This window comes from Somniosus microcephalus, chromosome 11 (assembly GCF_052327205.1).
Source record: "Somniosus microcephalus isolate GS21.2 chromosome 11, FLI_Smic_1.0, whole genome shotgun sequence".
Taxonomy (NCBI): domain Eukaryota; kingdom Metazoa; phylum Chordata; class Chondrichthyes; order Squaliformes; family Somniosidae; genus Somniosus; species Somniosus microcephalus.
Window position 1 is genome coordinate 221999614 of NC_140997.1, and position 14590 is coordinate 222014203.

The 14590-nt window shown below is 43.1% G+C and overlaps 1 protein-coding gene across 3 annotated transcripts in view; it reads left to right on the top strand.

Moving 5' to 3' along the window:
- twf2 (twinfilin actin binding protein 2) overlaps positions 1–14590 on the top strand; it is a 146913-nt gene that overhangs the window by 45384 nt on the left and 86939 nt on the right. For all 3 annotated transcript variants that reach the window (XM_086002006.1, XM_086002007.1, XM_086002008.1), the window contains exon 2: positions 1870–1947. In XM_086002006.1, coding sequence (XP_085858132.1) covers positions 1870–1947 — 78 coding nt within the window. The remainder of the gene's footprint in view (positions 1–1869; positions 1948–14590) is intronic.

Here is a 14590-nt window from a genome sequence, read left to right on the forward strand (position 1 = left end):
AGATCAAACCAGTTGTGCTGATCAGCGTTTCCCTCTTCTTCAGACAGAAGTGCTAATACATCTTCATTGAGTACATTAAATTCTTCATGCAGCTTGGAGAAATCGTAATACATTATGTCTTCAGCTTTCTTAATATTAGCATTATCTTCCATGAGACGATCAATTATCTTCATTTTTCCAGTTATCTGAGCTAATTTAGCCTTCCCTGCGCCTATGCTTCTATGTAACTTCTCTTCCATTGCCTTTGGGGTGAGCTTTATTTCCCTCTTTTGGCCAGCAATCTTTCTGGCTGATGGAAGCTCCTGGCTCCGTAAGGCCTCGGCCATTTTACCCGCAGCTCTTATTTAGCTTCTCAATAAAATGAACAAAGCAAGTAGCAGTCACTGTACCTTCGCTTTCTTATATTGTCGTCTGGCTCCATGACCATTCGGGTATACGTTCGCCGACGATTCCGTCCCTTCTTAGGGAGCAAGTTTTTGACTAATGTAGTGGCGCTTCTTAGTTTCCAAACAGGCAGCCACTGAGCTGTGGGGTTTTTAACAACGAGTAGACGCGTGTCGAAATAAAACGTTCCCAAACGTAGCTTTGTCTTTTAAACTGTTTACTATAACACTTAACAAACGGAATTACAAAGCAAACACGTATAAACGAACACGGTCAAAAACTGTACTGCTCCAAACCTCTCAGCTTCTGCCTCCTTCAACCACGTGCAGTTTAAACTGTAAAATGGCTGCACCCATGTGTGGCTTAGGGACTGTTCCATTGTGGCAAGAATGAAGGGGGTGTCTCGGACTATACTACTGGAGCAAGAACATAGGGGGTTTCTTAATACAATAAGTCGTTCAGGTAAATTAACTGTATTATGCCATTTAACCACTATTTTAAAGTATTTTCTTAAGCTTTTATGGCTCTTACAGCAATTTAACTCTCTGATACACTGTGCCAGCATCCCATCCTCCAACCTCCATAAACTTCAGCTCATCCAAAACTCTGCTGCCTGTATCCTATCCCGCACCAAATCCCACTCGCCTATCAGCCCTGTGCTCGCGGACCTACATTGGCTCACAGACCTCCAAAGCCCCAAATTTGAAATTCTCATCCTCGTCTTCAAATCACTTCTCGGCCTCGTCTCTCTGTAACCGTCTCCAGCCCTACACCCCTCCTGAGAACTCTGCGTTTCTCTAACTCTGTCCTCTTGTGCATCCCGAAATCCCTTTGCCCAACCATTGGCAGCTGTGCCTTCAGCCACCTAGGCTCTAAGCTCTGGAATTCCCTTCCTAAACCTCTCCGTCTCGCCACCTACCTTGAAACCCACCTCCTTGACCAAGCTTTGAGTCACACTTCCGAATCTCCCTCTTTGGCTCGGTGTCAATTTTTGTCTCATTACCCTCCTGCAAAGCGCCTTGGGAATATTTTTCTCCGTTGAAGGTGCGATATAAATGTAAGTTGACACTGTTGGTACAAAGCAAGAAGTGTGTTTGTTGTGTCTCTATTAATTAAACTAAAGGAAAAACATGCGCCTGAGTGAGCTGCAGGCTGTACAACTAGATAATAAAATATATATATATATATATATATCATAAACGATCACTTGAGCTCTTCCTGTAAGCGTTGGCCTTGCCATTCCCAGCTAAATTTGGGGATTATGTTCACCCACGGTGGTATCAGGTTCTCCTGATCACATGCACGCACCGTATTTAATACTGGAGTCTTACAGAACATCAGTGCTTTGCTGTGCACTTCACAGTTTCCACAGCACGGACTGACGCAGCAAAATAGTCTCCGCAAAGCTTAAATTGGTTGTCAAGTTTTGCTGGGAAGAGAAGTTTGTGGGGTTTTGTTTAATCAACATGTTTCTGATTCTCCTAGCTACCAGGGAATTGAAGGACTTCTTTGCAAAGGCCCGCAATGGATCTATTCGCATTATGAAGGTCATCATCAAAGATGGTGAGTTTTGTCTGTTTTTATGCGTTTAAACCTTACTACACTGTGACCAAATATTCAACTGTAATTAAAGATGAGAATGTGTGTATACCTTTATGGGGAAAAAAATCTGCCCAGCTGCTATACTTAAATAGATTGGGATGTTGTATATGAAGTACAGTCAGCAGACTAAGCTCATGTTGAAGTTTAAAAAAAAAAGCTACTGTGTAGGCCTTTGAGTCAAGTTTTACACAACTTTAATGTACTTTTGACTGAGTTGGATCCATTTATGAGCAACTTTTTAAGCAGTTAAATGCAACTTATTTTCTTTAATTGCTCCTCCCATTTATTGCTTGCCAGAAACGTGCATTACTCTAGCCTAAACTCTCAGTTTATCTATAGCTTTTCAGACTCCTTCTGACTGGTTACATTATGATGCCGTATCTGTCAGTTTTCTCTCTCCAATGCACAACATCCCATTGGGAAATAAAAGGTATACAAGATGAAATCCTGATTACGGTAGAAGTTGTTGGCTAATAGGACTGGTTGGGAGATGTTTTACCTCTGGGACCTGTAGTCACATCTAGTACAGACTCTTAGAATGAAAGTTGTCTCTCTCTGGTGCTGTAAGTGTTGTAAGTGAAATATGTTTGAGCACCATCACCCACAGTAAGTTGCGGCTCACAGGATAAAACTGCTACAATTAGACTATAAATGGGAACAAATAGTCAGTCTCGCTTAGGATGGCTGATGTGGAAAAGGAGAATGTTGTACCGGTGCAAGAAGGGAGCGCTATTCTGACATTAAGGTAAAGGCATATTGTTGGATATGGTGCAAAGAGGATGGTTTACCCAGGATCTATCTAACCCATGCTAAACTTGGCTTGCGGATACGTAATCTGACATCCGCACCTCGATCAACACAAAATGCACAATTTTTTTTAAAGTTTACATCTGATCTCTTAAAGGGGCTTCATTTTCAAGTATTCCGATGTTGCCATAGAATAACATCCATTCTTTAATTTCGTGATGGGGCTTTCTTAGTGTTTTGAGTTTTGATGATGAGTTGCAATTGCTGAAAACTCCGCAAATGAATGTGAATTGCTTGCTGACCTACATTGGCTCCCAGTTACGCAACACCTTGATTTTAACATTCTCATCCTTGTTTTCAAATCCCTCCATGGCATCACCCCGCCTTTATCTCTAATCTCCTCCAGCCCTATAATCCCCCTAGACCTCTGCGCTCTGCCTATTCTGGCCTTTTGAACATCCCCGATTTTAAATGCTCCACCATTGGCGGTCGTGCCTTCCGCTGCCTAGGTCCTAAGCTCTGGAATTCCCTCCCTAAATCTCTCCGCCTCTCCACTTCTCTTCCTCCTTTAAAGATGTTTTTTAAAACCTACCTCTTCGACTCCTTTCCCCCCCCCCCCTTTCCTTTTGTTTCTCTCTCACACCTGGCAGCTATCTCTTGCCCTGCCAGTACACTTTACACCTAATCTCAGCCTATTACCATCTCGTCTAGCTTCTAATACCTTTTATTGTCTCTTTTTTTTAACTTCTTTTGTTTCTTTTATCCTTTTGTCCGATCGCAGCCCTGCTTCCGATCTATATTTTCTTTCCAGTTTTGAAGAAGGGTTCGACCCGAAACGTCAACTCAAATTTCTGTCCACGGATGTTGCCTGACCTGCTGAGGTTTTCCAGCATTTTCTGTTGTTTCTTCGACTAAGCTTTTGGTCATCTGCCCTAACACCTCCTTATATGTCTCGATGTCACATTTTGTTTTTTTTTGATAACACTCCTGTGATGCACCTTGGGATGTTTTATTAAGTCAAAAGCGCTATATAAATATATAAGTTGTTGTTGTTGAATGTCTTCTTTAACTGGCAAATTAAATTGGTATCTGACATCCTGGCATCCCTTCGCAAAGCCTGATGGAATACCATGTATGTGAAGGTCAAGTTCTGTTTGTTAACCTTTGGAAGAAAAAGTCATGCTCCCCTCTTTTTTTAGAAGATGTACCAAATGGCGTAACATGTTTACCCGTGTGTTGCTCATGGAGAGACAGGATGTGGATTCACGATTCGCCAAAGATTCAGTTCTGTGGATGATCAGTCCAAGCAATTTGCTGTTAACCTCCCCGCCCCCCACCCTCTTATGAAAGGGATAGGAAGTTGGAGTATAACTCACCAAGTCACGTGTACCATCTCCTTGTGACTGGTTACAGAGTGGCATATAGCAGTTTGTCAGTCTAATTATCACCTGAGGGATTGCATAGTGCAGGGAGAAGTCTAAAAAGGGAGGGAGAAATCAAGGTCCAATATGTATTTCTTTAAAGTTCACTTCTCTATGATCAATTATCTTGAAAGGAAAAAGAAAGACTTGCATTTATATAGCGCCTTCCACGACCACCGGACGCCCCAAAGCACTTTACAGCCAATGAAGTACTTTTTGAAGTGTAGCCACTGTTGTAATGTAGGAAACGCGGCAGCCAATTTGCGCACAGCAAGCTCCCACAAACAGCAATGTGATATTGACCAGATAATCTGTTTTAGTGATGTTAATTGAGGGATAAATATTGGCCCAGGACACTGGGACTAACTCCCCTGCCCTTCTTCGAAATAGTGCCGTGGGATCTTTTACGTCCACCTCCGAGGGCAGGCAGGCCACCTTGTCTGTATGTAGATATTCTTGATTGATATAAACAGATAACCTGGACAGTTATTGCATCTCTGAATTTCAGAAGATATTTTTCTGTTAACCAGTGCCTCGCTTGTTGCTCCAGTACACTGAAAAACACAGATTGAGAATAGTATGTGCTTTGGTGGGAATGTGTCCCTGTGTGGTGAAGTAACTGTATGAAGCAACCCAGGATTGGGAGGGGTGGGACTGAACATGCAGTGTTGTCAGGTGACTTGAGTGGCATGATGTGACTCGTCACCTTGCTCTGAAAGTGATGACAGCTGCAGGCTGTGCTTAAAATAGTGCATGCAGCTAATGGGTTTGGCTGGACTGGACTGATAGAACAACATCATGAGTTTGCTACAAAGAATGAAAACATGTTGCTGGTACTGAAGAAAATGCTACACTGCACATGAAAAGCGTGGCTAAAATATCAATTACAAAGTGACCATGTACATTTAAGTTTGCATGCAATGCATTTGGATACTGTTGCCTTGTTTTATATAGAATTCCTTCCCACTTATAATATGGTTCTCAGGATTCCAGCATCTTGTGCATTCTATTGTGACACTTGCACTTAGTGTCACATTTTCCCAAAGTTGTGGAAGATGCTGTTAATTCTCAAATTATCCATCAGCTTGAAAATTCAGAGCTAATATTATTTTTGGCGTGTCCATCTCTCCTGTAGTCTTGTTGCCTACATTATACATAGAAACATAGAAGATAGGAGCAGGAGTAGGCCATTCAGCCCCTCGAGCCTGCTCCGCCATTCAATGTGATCATGGCTGATCATCCAAATTCAGTACCCTGTCCCTGCTTTCTCCCCATATCCCTTGATCCCTTTAGCCTTAAGAAATATATCCAACTCCTTCTTGAATATATTTAATGTATTGGCCTCTACTGCCTTCTGTGGTAGAAAATTCCACAGGTTCACCACTCTCTGGGTGAAGAAATTCCTCCTCATTTCTGTCCTAAATGGTCTACCCCTTATCCTTAGACTGTGACCCCTGGTTCTGGACTCCCCCGCCATCGGGAACATCCTTCCTGCATCTAGTCTGTCCAGTCCTGTCAGAATTTTATAAGTTTCAATGAGATCCCCTCTCATTCTTCTAAACTCCAGCGAGTACAAGCCCAATCGACCCAATCTCTCCTCATACGTCATTCCTGCCATCCCAGGTATCAGTCTGGTGAATCTTCGCTGAACTCCTTCCATGGCAAGAACATCCTTCCTCAGATAAGGCGACCAAAACTGCACACAATACGCCAGATGTGGTCTCACCAAGACGTCCTTGGTCCTGTACTCAAACCCTCTTGCTACGAAGGCCAACATACCATTTGCCTTCTTATACACCTCTGGAAGTCTGCTATTGAAGGCTTGGGTGAATTATCTGTCATTGTCGTGAACATTACCAAAGCAGTTGATAGGGTCTGCTACTGTGCATTTACCACCACCATGACTTCTCACCAAAACTATGTAACTGGCTATCTAGTTTCCCCTCACTTTGCTCCATCTATGCTGTATTTGATGGTTCATCCTCTGACTCCTTAGCCACAAACTCACTGATTCCCACAGGTCTCCCCTCTCTGTTTTCCTTCATCACATCACTGATCTCCACTCATTATCCAACCTTATCCACACTCTTGCTGATAATTTCACTCTAAATTTATCAACTTCTTTCAGATCAAATGCCCTCTCGCAGTTCAAAGCCTCCGGTCCTCTCATAGTGCTATGTCAAAATCACGACATCTTGGTCTTCTCCATGCCCATCAACAGGCCAGTCTTGTTCCTTTTGATTCTTATAAGACGTGGTTTCTTAATGTCTTTCATGTCTAACCAGCAGCTACCATTTCTTGCCTTGGAAGACTCCAACTATATATCGACATTCCTTAGTGCCCAACACCTCTCTTCCCCTCAACAACTTTCCATGAAACCCATATCTGTCCAATTCTGTTTTCATATCTATTCTAGATGTATGCTTTTATAGCTTTGATGGGATGCCATAATGACGTTAGTAAGTGCACAGTGTCAAACCCTGTCAACGGCTTTGGAGATGTTCAAGACAATGACCGATAAGTCACCAACATATTCAGTAGCAGAGTTTCAGATGTGTATAACATAGGTAACAAGATTGGCAGTAGAATAGCCAGAAACTATATTGATGGCACAGAATACTTTTCTAGCATTTCTCACGCATTCATGGACAGGATATAAGATCAGAAGGAAACCATTTGGCCCACCTTTAGCTCCTCCATCCAAAAGAAAATTACCGTTCCCCATTATTAACTTTATCTTAAACAAATCCAAGGGTTTATCCCCATTACCGTATGCTGGAAGACCATCATAAAATTTTACAGCCCAGTGGCTGTGTCAGTTCGCTGAATGAACTATCCACTTAGTCCCATTTCTCTGCCTTTTTCAAATGTTTGTTGCCTTCCCTTTTAACTTTCCTACATCACTTGCACATTTTTCTTTCCTCTCTGTTTCTTCATCTTGGTATTTTTCCCCTCCGCTTGCCATATTAATTTAAACATTCCCCAGCAGCACTAATTACTCTCCCAGTGAGGATATTGGTCCCAGCCCTGTCCTGGTGAAGTCTGTCACTTCTGCAACAGGCCATTCTTGTCCTAGAACTGATACTAATGTTCTAGGAATCTTTAGAAGGAGGAGATGGAAAGGAGGGGAGAAAAGAAAGGTATGAAGAGAGGAAAGAGAAGGAAAGGACAAAAGAAGGGAAAGGGAAGAGAGAGGGGTCCAACATTTGCCTCAGTGGGGGTGGGAGAGAAAGGGTGAATATTGTCAGCTTGGGGTGGGGGGGGAGGAAAGGGTGGCGAGAGGGAGGGAAGGACAGAGTGAAGAGGGTTGGGGAGAGGAGGAGACGGTAGAGGCAAAGACGGGGGAGAGGAATGGGGGCAGGTGGGGGGGGGGGGGTGCCATGCTAATATTCTCTCTGGTGCTGGCGAGTTTTTCCCCTTTCTGCGGGTGGAGGGCTGTAGCAGTCTTGTTTTCATCTCATGGTGGAGGGATGATCAGGCAATTTTTCCCCTCGTTTTGTCCTATTTGACAAATTAAAACCTACATAAATCTAACATTTAATAATCAAGTTTTATCATTTTTATGCATTTTGTACAGTTCAGAGTGTCATGGTGTATTAATCTGTAGAGTAAATAGTTTTAATATTGATCCATCCATTACATTTGCCAGGGCCACTTGTAAGGGGAGGGAGGGATAATTCATTCCTCTCAACTTTATCCTCTTTCCTTCTGAGCCCCAAATACACCATCCTACACTTCTTTCTCCTCACTTGGTCCCCACTGTGTTGAAGTAGTCAGCATTATTGTAACTCATTCTTTCTCAGGAGTCGAGGTGGTTCCAAGATGACACACTTGGCAAATAGAGCTCAAAACCAAGTCAACTCTATAAAGCAGACTCAAGTTATCCAATACCTCATCCAGGCAGTTCAGCAGTACTCCTGGGCACTGTTGATGATTGATCAGGCAGCTTGGCTTACCTGTAAGAGTAGGTCTGCTATTGTGGGATTGGTATTTTTTCCACCCTGCTTCACATAACCCTATAAGGCAAAGCCGGTTAAACCACCACCAGTACCCTGTACACACTTTAGGGTCCCTGAGCCAACTTGCACCTAAGGTCTCTGGGCTTGGGTAAGTGAGGTGTATCCCTGTGGAAGAGAGTGTGCACTCCATATTGAGGAAATAGCCAGTTAAAGAATCACATTGCTTGATTACCCTTTGGTCTGGAAAATGAAGTTGTACGTGGAGGAGGAGGGAAAGGAGCGGGACTTGAAAAATAAATTTTGAGATGTTATGGGACAGACGAATATTTTTTAAGAGAAAAAATATCAAGGTCACCCAAGGGATATTTTCGCACTTGCTTGATCCCTGAATACTTATCCGATTGGACAATGACGATGGCTTTAACCTATATTATGTATGAATCGGGATCAATTTGTAGACCAGCAACTCTGCTTGTGCTTTGAGGCAGTACCATTTAATTCGACATACTAATTTCTGTTTCATGTGCTTTAGGCAGTGGGCAGATCATTAATATTGTAATACCAAGTTAGGATTAGTAGTTTACACAATCAGTCATAGTTAGAAATTGCATATTAATCTTTATAACACTTGTTTGGTGATACATCTATGGAAATTACAATGATAAAGAATAAGTCAACTTTGATTCTTTTTTGCTGATAAAATTACAAAAATAATCATTAAAATTGAAAACCTACTGAAAGTGTTGTAGAGGATGTTGTTGACTTCCTTGATCGAGTTTTTTGATGAGGTAACAGAGATGGTGGATGAGGGCAGTGCAGTGATGTGTATATGGACTTTCAAAAGGCATTAGAGAAAGTACCACATATTCGGCTTGTTAGTAAAATTGAAGCCCATGGGATAAAAGGGGCAGTAGCAGCATAGATATAAAATTGGCTAAGGGATAGAAACCAGAGTGTTGTGGTGAATGGCTGTTTTTTCAGACTGGAGGGGGGGATACAGTGGTGTTCCTCAGGGTTCAGTACTAGGACCACTGCTGTTTTTGATATACATTAATGGCTTGGACTTGGGGGTACAGGGCACAATTTCAAAATTTGCAGATGACATGAAACTTGGAAGTGTAGTAAACAGTGAGGAAGATAGTAATAGATTTCAAAAGGTCATAGACCGGCTGGTGGAATGGGCGGACACATGGCAGATGAAATTCAATGCAGAAAAGTGTGAGGTGATGCATTTTGGTAGGAAGAATGAGGAGAGACAATACACACTAAATGGTACAATGTTAAAGGGGGTGCAAGAAGAAAGAGACCTGGGGGATTTTTGTGCACAAACCTTTGAAGGTGGGCAGGATAGATTAACAAAGCAGTTAATAAAGCATATGGGATCCTAGTCTTTATAAATAGAGGGGCAGAGTAGAAAAGTTATGCTAAACCTATATAAAACCCAGCTGGAGTATTGTGTTCAATTCTGGGCACCACACTTTAGGAAGGATGTCAAGGCCTTGGAGAGGGTGCAGAAGAGATTGACGAGAATGGTGCCAAGGATGAAGGACTTCAGTTATGCGGAGAGACTGGAGTAGCTGACGTTGTTCTCCTTAGAGCAAAGGAGGCTGAGATTTGATAGAAATGTTCAAAATCATGAAGGGTTTTGACAGAGTAAGTAAGGAGAAACTGTTTCCAGTGGCAGAAGGGTCAGCAACCCGAGGACATGGAATCCAGGTAATTGTCAAAAGGACCAGAGGCGACCTGAGGAAAACATTTTTTTACTCAGCGAGTTATGATCTGGAATGCACTGCCTGAAAAGGGGGGTGGAAGCAGATTCAATAATAACTTTCAAAAGAGAATTGGATAAATACTTGAAGTGGAAACATTTACAGGGCTATGGGGATAGAGCAGGTGAGTAGAACTAATTGGATAACTCTTCCAAAGAGCCGGCACAGGCACGATGGACTGAATGGCCGCCTTCTGTGCTGTATCATTCTATGAATCTATGATTTACCTGGTCTGTAAGGCTCAGCTACTCGATGGATAAACTTGCTGAGCCACCAGTGTAGAGTGCACTGGCTGAAGCTTGGCAACTCATCACTTGGTGTCTTTATGTGGCGTGCTGCATGGAAACTGGAGGGGAAAGTATCTCATTGTGTTTAAATCTGTGTTGTTTAGTCTCCGTAATTTAATGAACTTTGTCTATTTTTCTGACTTCACCTGTACTATATTCACTACAAAATAAAGTTTTAGGTTTTGAGCTTGGATTATCCAGTTTTGAATATACATGTATTTAATTAAATAAAAGAGTACTTGTTTAAATACCAGTCACCTTCATCTATTGGGATTTTACAGAAATAGCCAGGTGAATGTTACAACACCAAGCTGTGCATTTACCCACTTGTCAGTGTCAGCCGTGGCTCAGTGGGTAGCAGTGGTAGTGAGTTAGAAGGTTGTGTGTTCAAGTCCCACTCCAGAGACTTGAGCACAAAAAACTAGGCTGACACTCCCAGTGCAGTACTGAGGGAGTGCTGCACTGTCTGAGGTGCCGTCTTTCAGATGAGCCGTTAAATCGAGGCCCCGTCTGCGCTCTCAGGTGGGCGTAAAAGATCCCATGGCCACTATTTCGAAGAAGATCCAGGGGAGCTCTCCCCGGTGTCCTGGGGCCAATATTTATCCCTCAATCAACATCACAAAAAAACAGATTATTTGGTCATTATCACTTTGTTGTTTGTGGGGGCTTGCTGTGCGCAAATAGGCTGCCACGTTTATTACATTACAACAGTGACTGCACTCGAAAGTACTTCATTGGCTGTAAAGCGCTTTGGGGCATCCTGAGGTCGTGAAAGGCACTCTATAAATGCAAGTCTTTTTCTATATAACAGCACCACACTAAGCTGTGTGTTTACTCAAAGCCGTAAGAGGGTGGGAACATTTTTTTAAGCTTGGTTTTATTTTCAGTAATGTTTCGTGCATTGTACTTAACAGAAATATACTTGTGCTAACATAAACCACGAGATATTAATCTGTGATGCGCCAACAGAATCTATATTCTGTTAGTTGCAGCTAGTGAGATGTTTCTAGTATTATGTGATCAAACTGAAAATTAAATAAATTTGCCTTACAGAATGGAAAACTCTACTCCATTAGTATAACCTATACCAGATTTTTAATGACCTCTTTCCTCCACTCGATGTTGGTGTCAATTCTGTAACAATCACAATACCACAGAAAAGAATTCCAAATTCTGTGAAACGTTCCTTGCTTGGGCTATAAAGCACACATGAAATCCTTTAATTGAGTTTTTGTTCTAGATAGTAACTACAATCCTAGCTAGTCTTGAACGTTTAACTGGGAAATTCAGATTTCAGCCAAAGTCTTGCTGATATTTACACTCCCAAATTCATGCCCATCTTTTCTGCATCTCCATATTTGAACCTCTCCAATCAAGTTTCCGCCCCTGCCACATTACTGAAACGTCCATTATCAAAGTCACAAATTACTTTCTGACTGTGACCATGGTAAACTATCCCTCCTCATGCTTCTCGACCTGTCTGCAACCTTTGACACGGTTGATCGCACCGTCTTCCTCCAACGCCTCTCGTTCATTGTCCAGCTGGGTGGGACTGCACTCGCCTGGTTCCATTCCTATCCAGCCATAGCCAGAGAATCGCCTGCAATGGATTCTCTTCCTGACTCCATTGCATCTGCAGTCCCCCAAGGATCTATACATGGGTCCCCTATTTCTCATCTACATGGTGCCCTTGGGTGACATCATCTGAAAAGACGTCAGGGTTCCACATGTATGCTGACAACACCCAGCTCTACCTCACCACCACTTCTCTCAGCTCTTCCACTGCCTCCGATTTGTCACGCGGCTTGTCCGACATCCAGTACTGGATGAGCAGAAATTTCCTCCAATTAAATATTGGGCAAAGTGAAGCATTGTCTAAGGTCCCCGCCACAAACTCCGTTCCCTAGCCACCGACTTCATCCCTCTCATTGGCCACTGTTTGAAGCTGAACTGAGGCTGAACCAGACCATTCGCTAACCTTTTTGGCCTATTTGACCCTGAGATGAGCTTTCGACCCCATATCTGCACCATCACCAAGACCGCCTATTTTCACCTCCGTAACATCGCCCATCTCCACCGCACAGCCCATTTTCTGCTGAAACCCTCATCCATGCCTCTGTTATCTCTAGACTTTTCTATTCCAATGCTCTCCTGGCCAGCCTCTTCTCTGCCACCCTCCATAAACTTGTTCATCCAGAACTCTGCTGTCTGCATCCTAAGTCACACCAAGTCCTGTTTACCCATCACCTCTGTGCTCGCTGACCTACATTGGCTCATGGCCTTTATTTTAAAATTCTCATCCTTGTTTTCAAATCCCTCCATGGCCTCACCCCTCCCTAGCTCTGTAACCTCCTCCAGCCCTACAACCCTCTGAGATCTCTGTGCTCCTCCAACTCTGGCCTCTTGCCCACCCCCAATTTTAATTGCTCCATCATTGGCGGCAGTGCCTTCAGCTGCCAAGGCCCTAAGCTCTGGAATTCCCTCCCTAAACCTCTCTCATCCGTTAAGATGCTCATTAAAACCTACAACTTTGACCAAGCTTTTGGTCACCTGCCCGAGTATCTCCTTGTATGGCTCGGTGTCAAATTTTGTTGGATAACGTTCCTGTGAAGCCCATTGGGTTGTTTTACTATGTTAAAGGCGCTATATAAATGCAAGTTGCTGTTACATTCAACTTTACCCTACGAACTGATCTTGTTGATCTCGACTGTATCTGTAGTGTATGTATCCGTCTACCTTTAAGAAAACCATTGTATGTAACCGTTCACCTTTAAGAGAACTATTTTAGGTGTGGCACTACTTTGTTGGCTTCTGTATACTGTAATACCGACGGTGACCACACCGGTATATAAGTTCTGTGTCAGGATTTATTTGGCAGATTCGCCCTGACCTTCGAATAGTAAAGTCCTGTTTTAAGTTACTCTGGTAGTCTGTGTATTAATTAACTAAACAACTCACAGACTTTACAGTATCATCTGAGGGGAAGGAAGGGAAAACTGTTTAGAGAAGTGCACCACTTATGCAGCTTGATATCTCAACCGAGGAGCAACAGAGGATATGCATGTGGAATGGATCTTTCTCTTCTGTTCAAGGAGAACCTCAGAAATGTAACTGGACCAGCCACATAAATACTGTGGCTACAAGAGCAGGCCAGAGGCTGGGTATTCTGCGGCAGGTGTCTCACCTCCTGACTCCCCAAAGCCTTTCCACCATCTACAAGGCACAAGTCAGGAGTGTGATGGAATACTCTCCACTTGCCTGGATGAGTGCAGCTCCAACAACACTCCAGAAGATTGACACCATCCAGGACAAAGCAGCCCATTGATTGGCACCCCATCCACCACCTTAAACATTCACTCCCTCCACCACCGGTACACCGTGGCTGCAGTGTGTACCATCTACAAGACGCACTGCAGCAACTCTTCAAGGCTTCTTCGGCAGCACCTCCCAAACCCGCGACCTCTTCCACCTAGAAGGACAAGGGCAGCAGGCGCATGGAAACACCATCACCTGCAAGATCCCTTCCAAGTTACGCACCATGCTGACTTGGAAGTATATTGCCGATCCTTCATTGTATCTGGGTCAAAATCCTGGAACTCCCTCCCTAACAGCACTGTGGGAGCACCTTCATTACGCGGACTTCAGTGGTTCAAGAAGGCGGCTCACCACCACCTTCTCGAGGGCAATTAGGGTTGGGCAATAAATGCTGGCCTTGCCAGCGACGCCCACATCCCAGAAACAAATTTTTTAAAAAGTAGGAAGGAGCAGCATTAAGGCAGAATATTTGAGTGAGGTTGATTCCACATATGTACCTGATGTAGCATTGAATTACAATGACCCATACCTCTTCCCATTTTTTTCCTGTCCAGTTTTTAATGCTCCACACAGTAAACAACTGCTACATTTCACTTAGAAACAGCAGTATATTTTACAAGTTGTTATGTTTCTGTTTTTGTTCAGTGTTTCGGTTCTTGCCCACTGGAATGTGGCTTACAAGTTAACTATTATTATTATTTGGGATTTATGGAAATCCTGATCCAAATGTGAAATTTCTTGATAAATGAGACATTGACTCACTAAATTCAACTGTGTAAATTCCATATAACCCTTTAAACATTTTTAATGAAAGGTTGTACCTTGTCTATACTGGCTTCTGATGCCAGGATTTGGGAAGCTCCTGGTTCCACACCTATGAGATTTCAGTTGAGGTTGTTTGCCCTGGTCTTGTGCCTGAACAAAGCATTGGAAAAACTAGAAAAGTTCATTCACTTTACTTCCAATTTCCACCCTTCACTCACCTTCACATGGTCCGTCTCCGACTCTTCTCTTCCTTGACTTCTCTGTCTCCATTTCTGGCGATAGGCTATCGACAAACATCCACAACAAGCCCACTGACTCCCACATCTACCTGGACTACACTT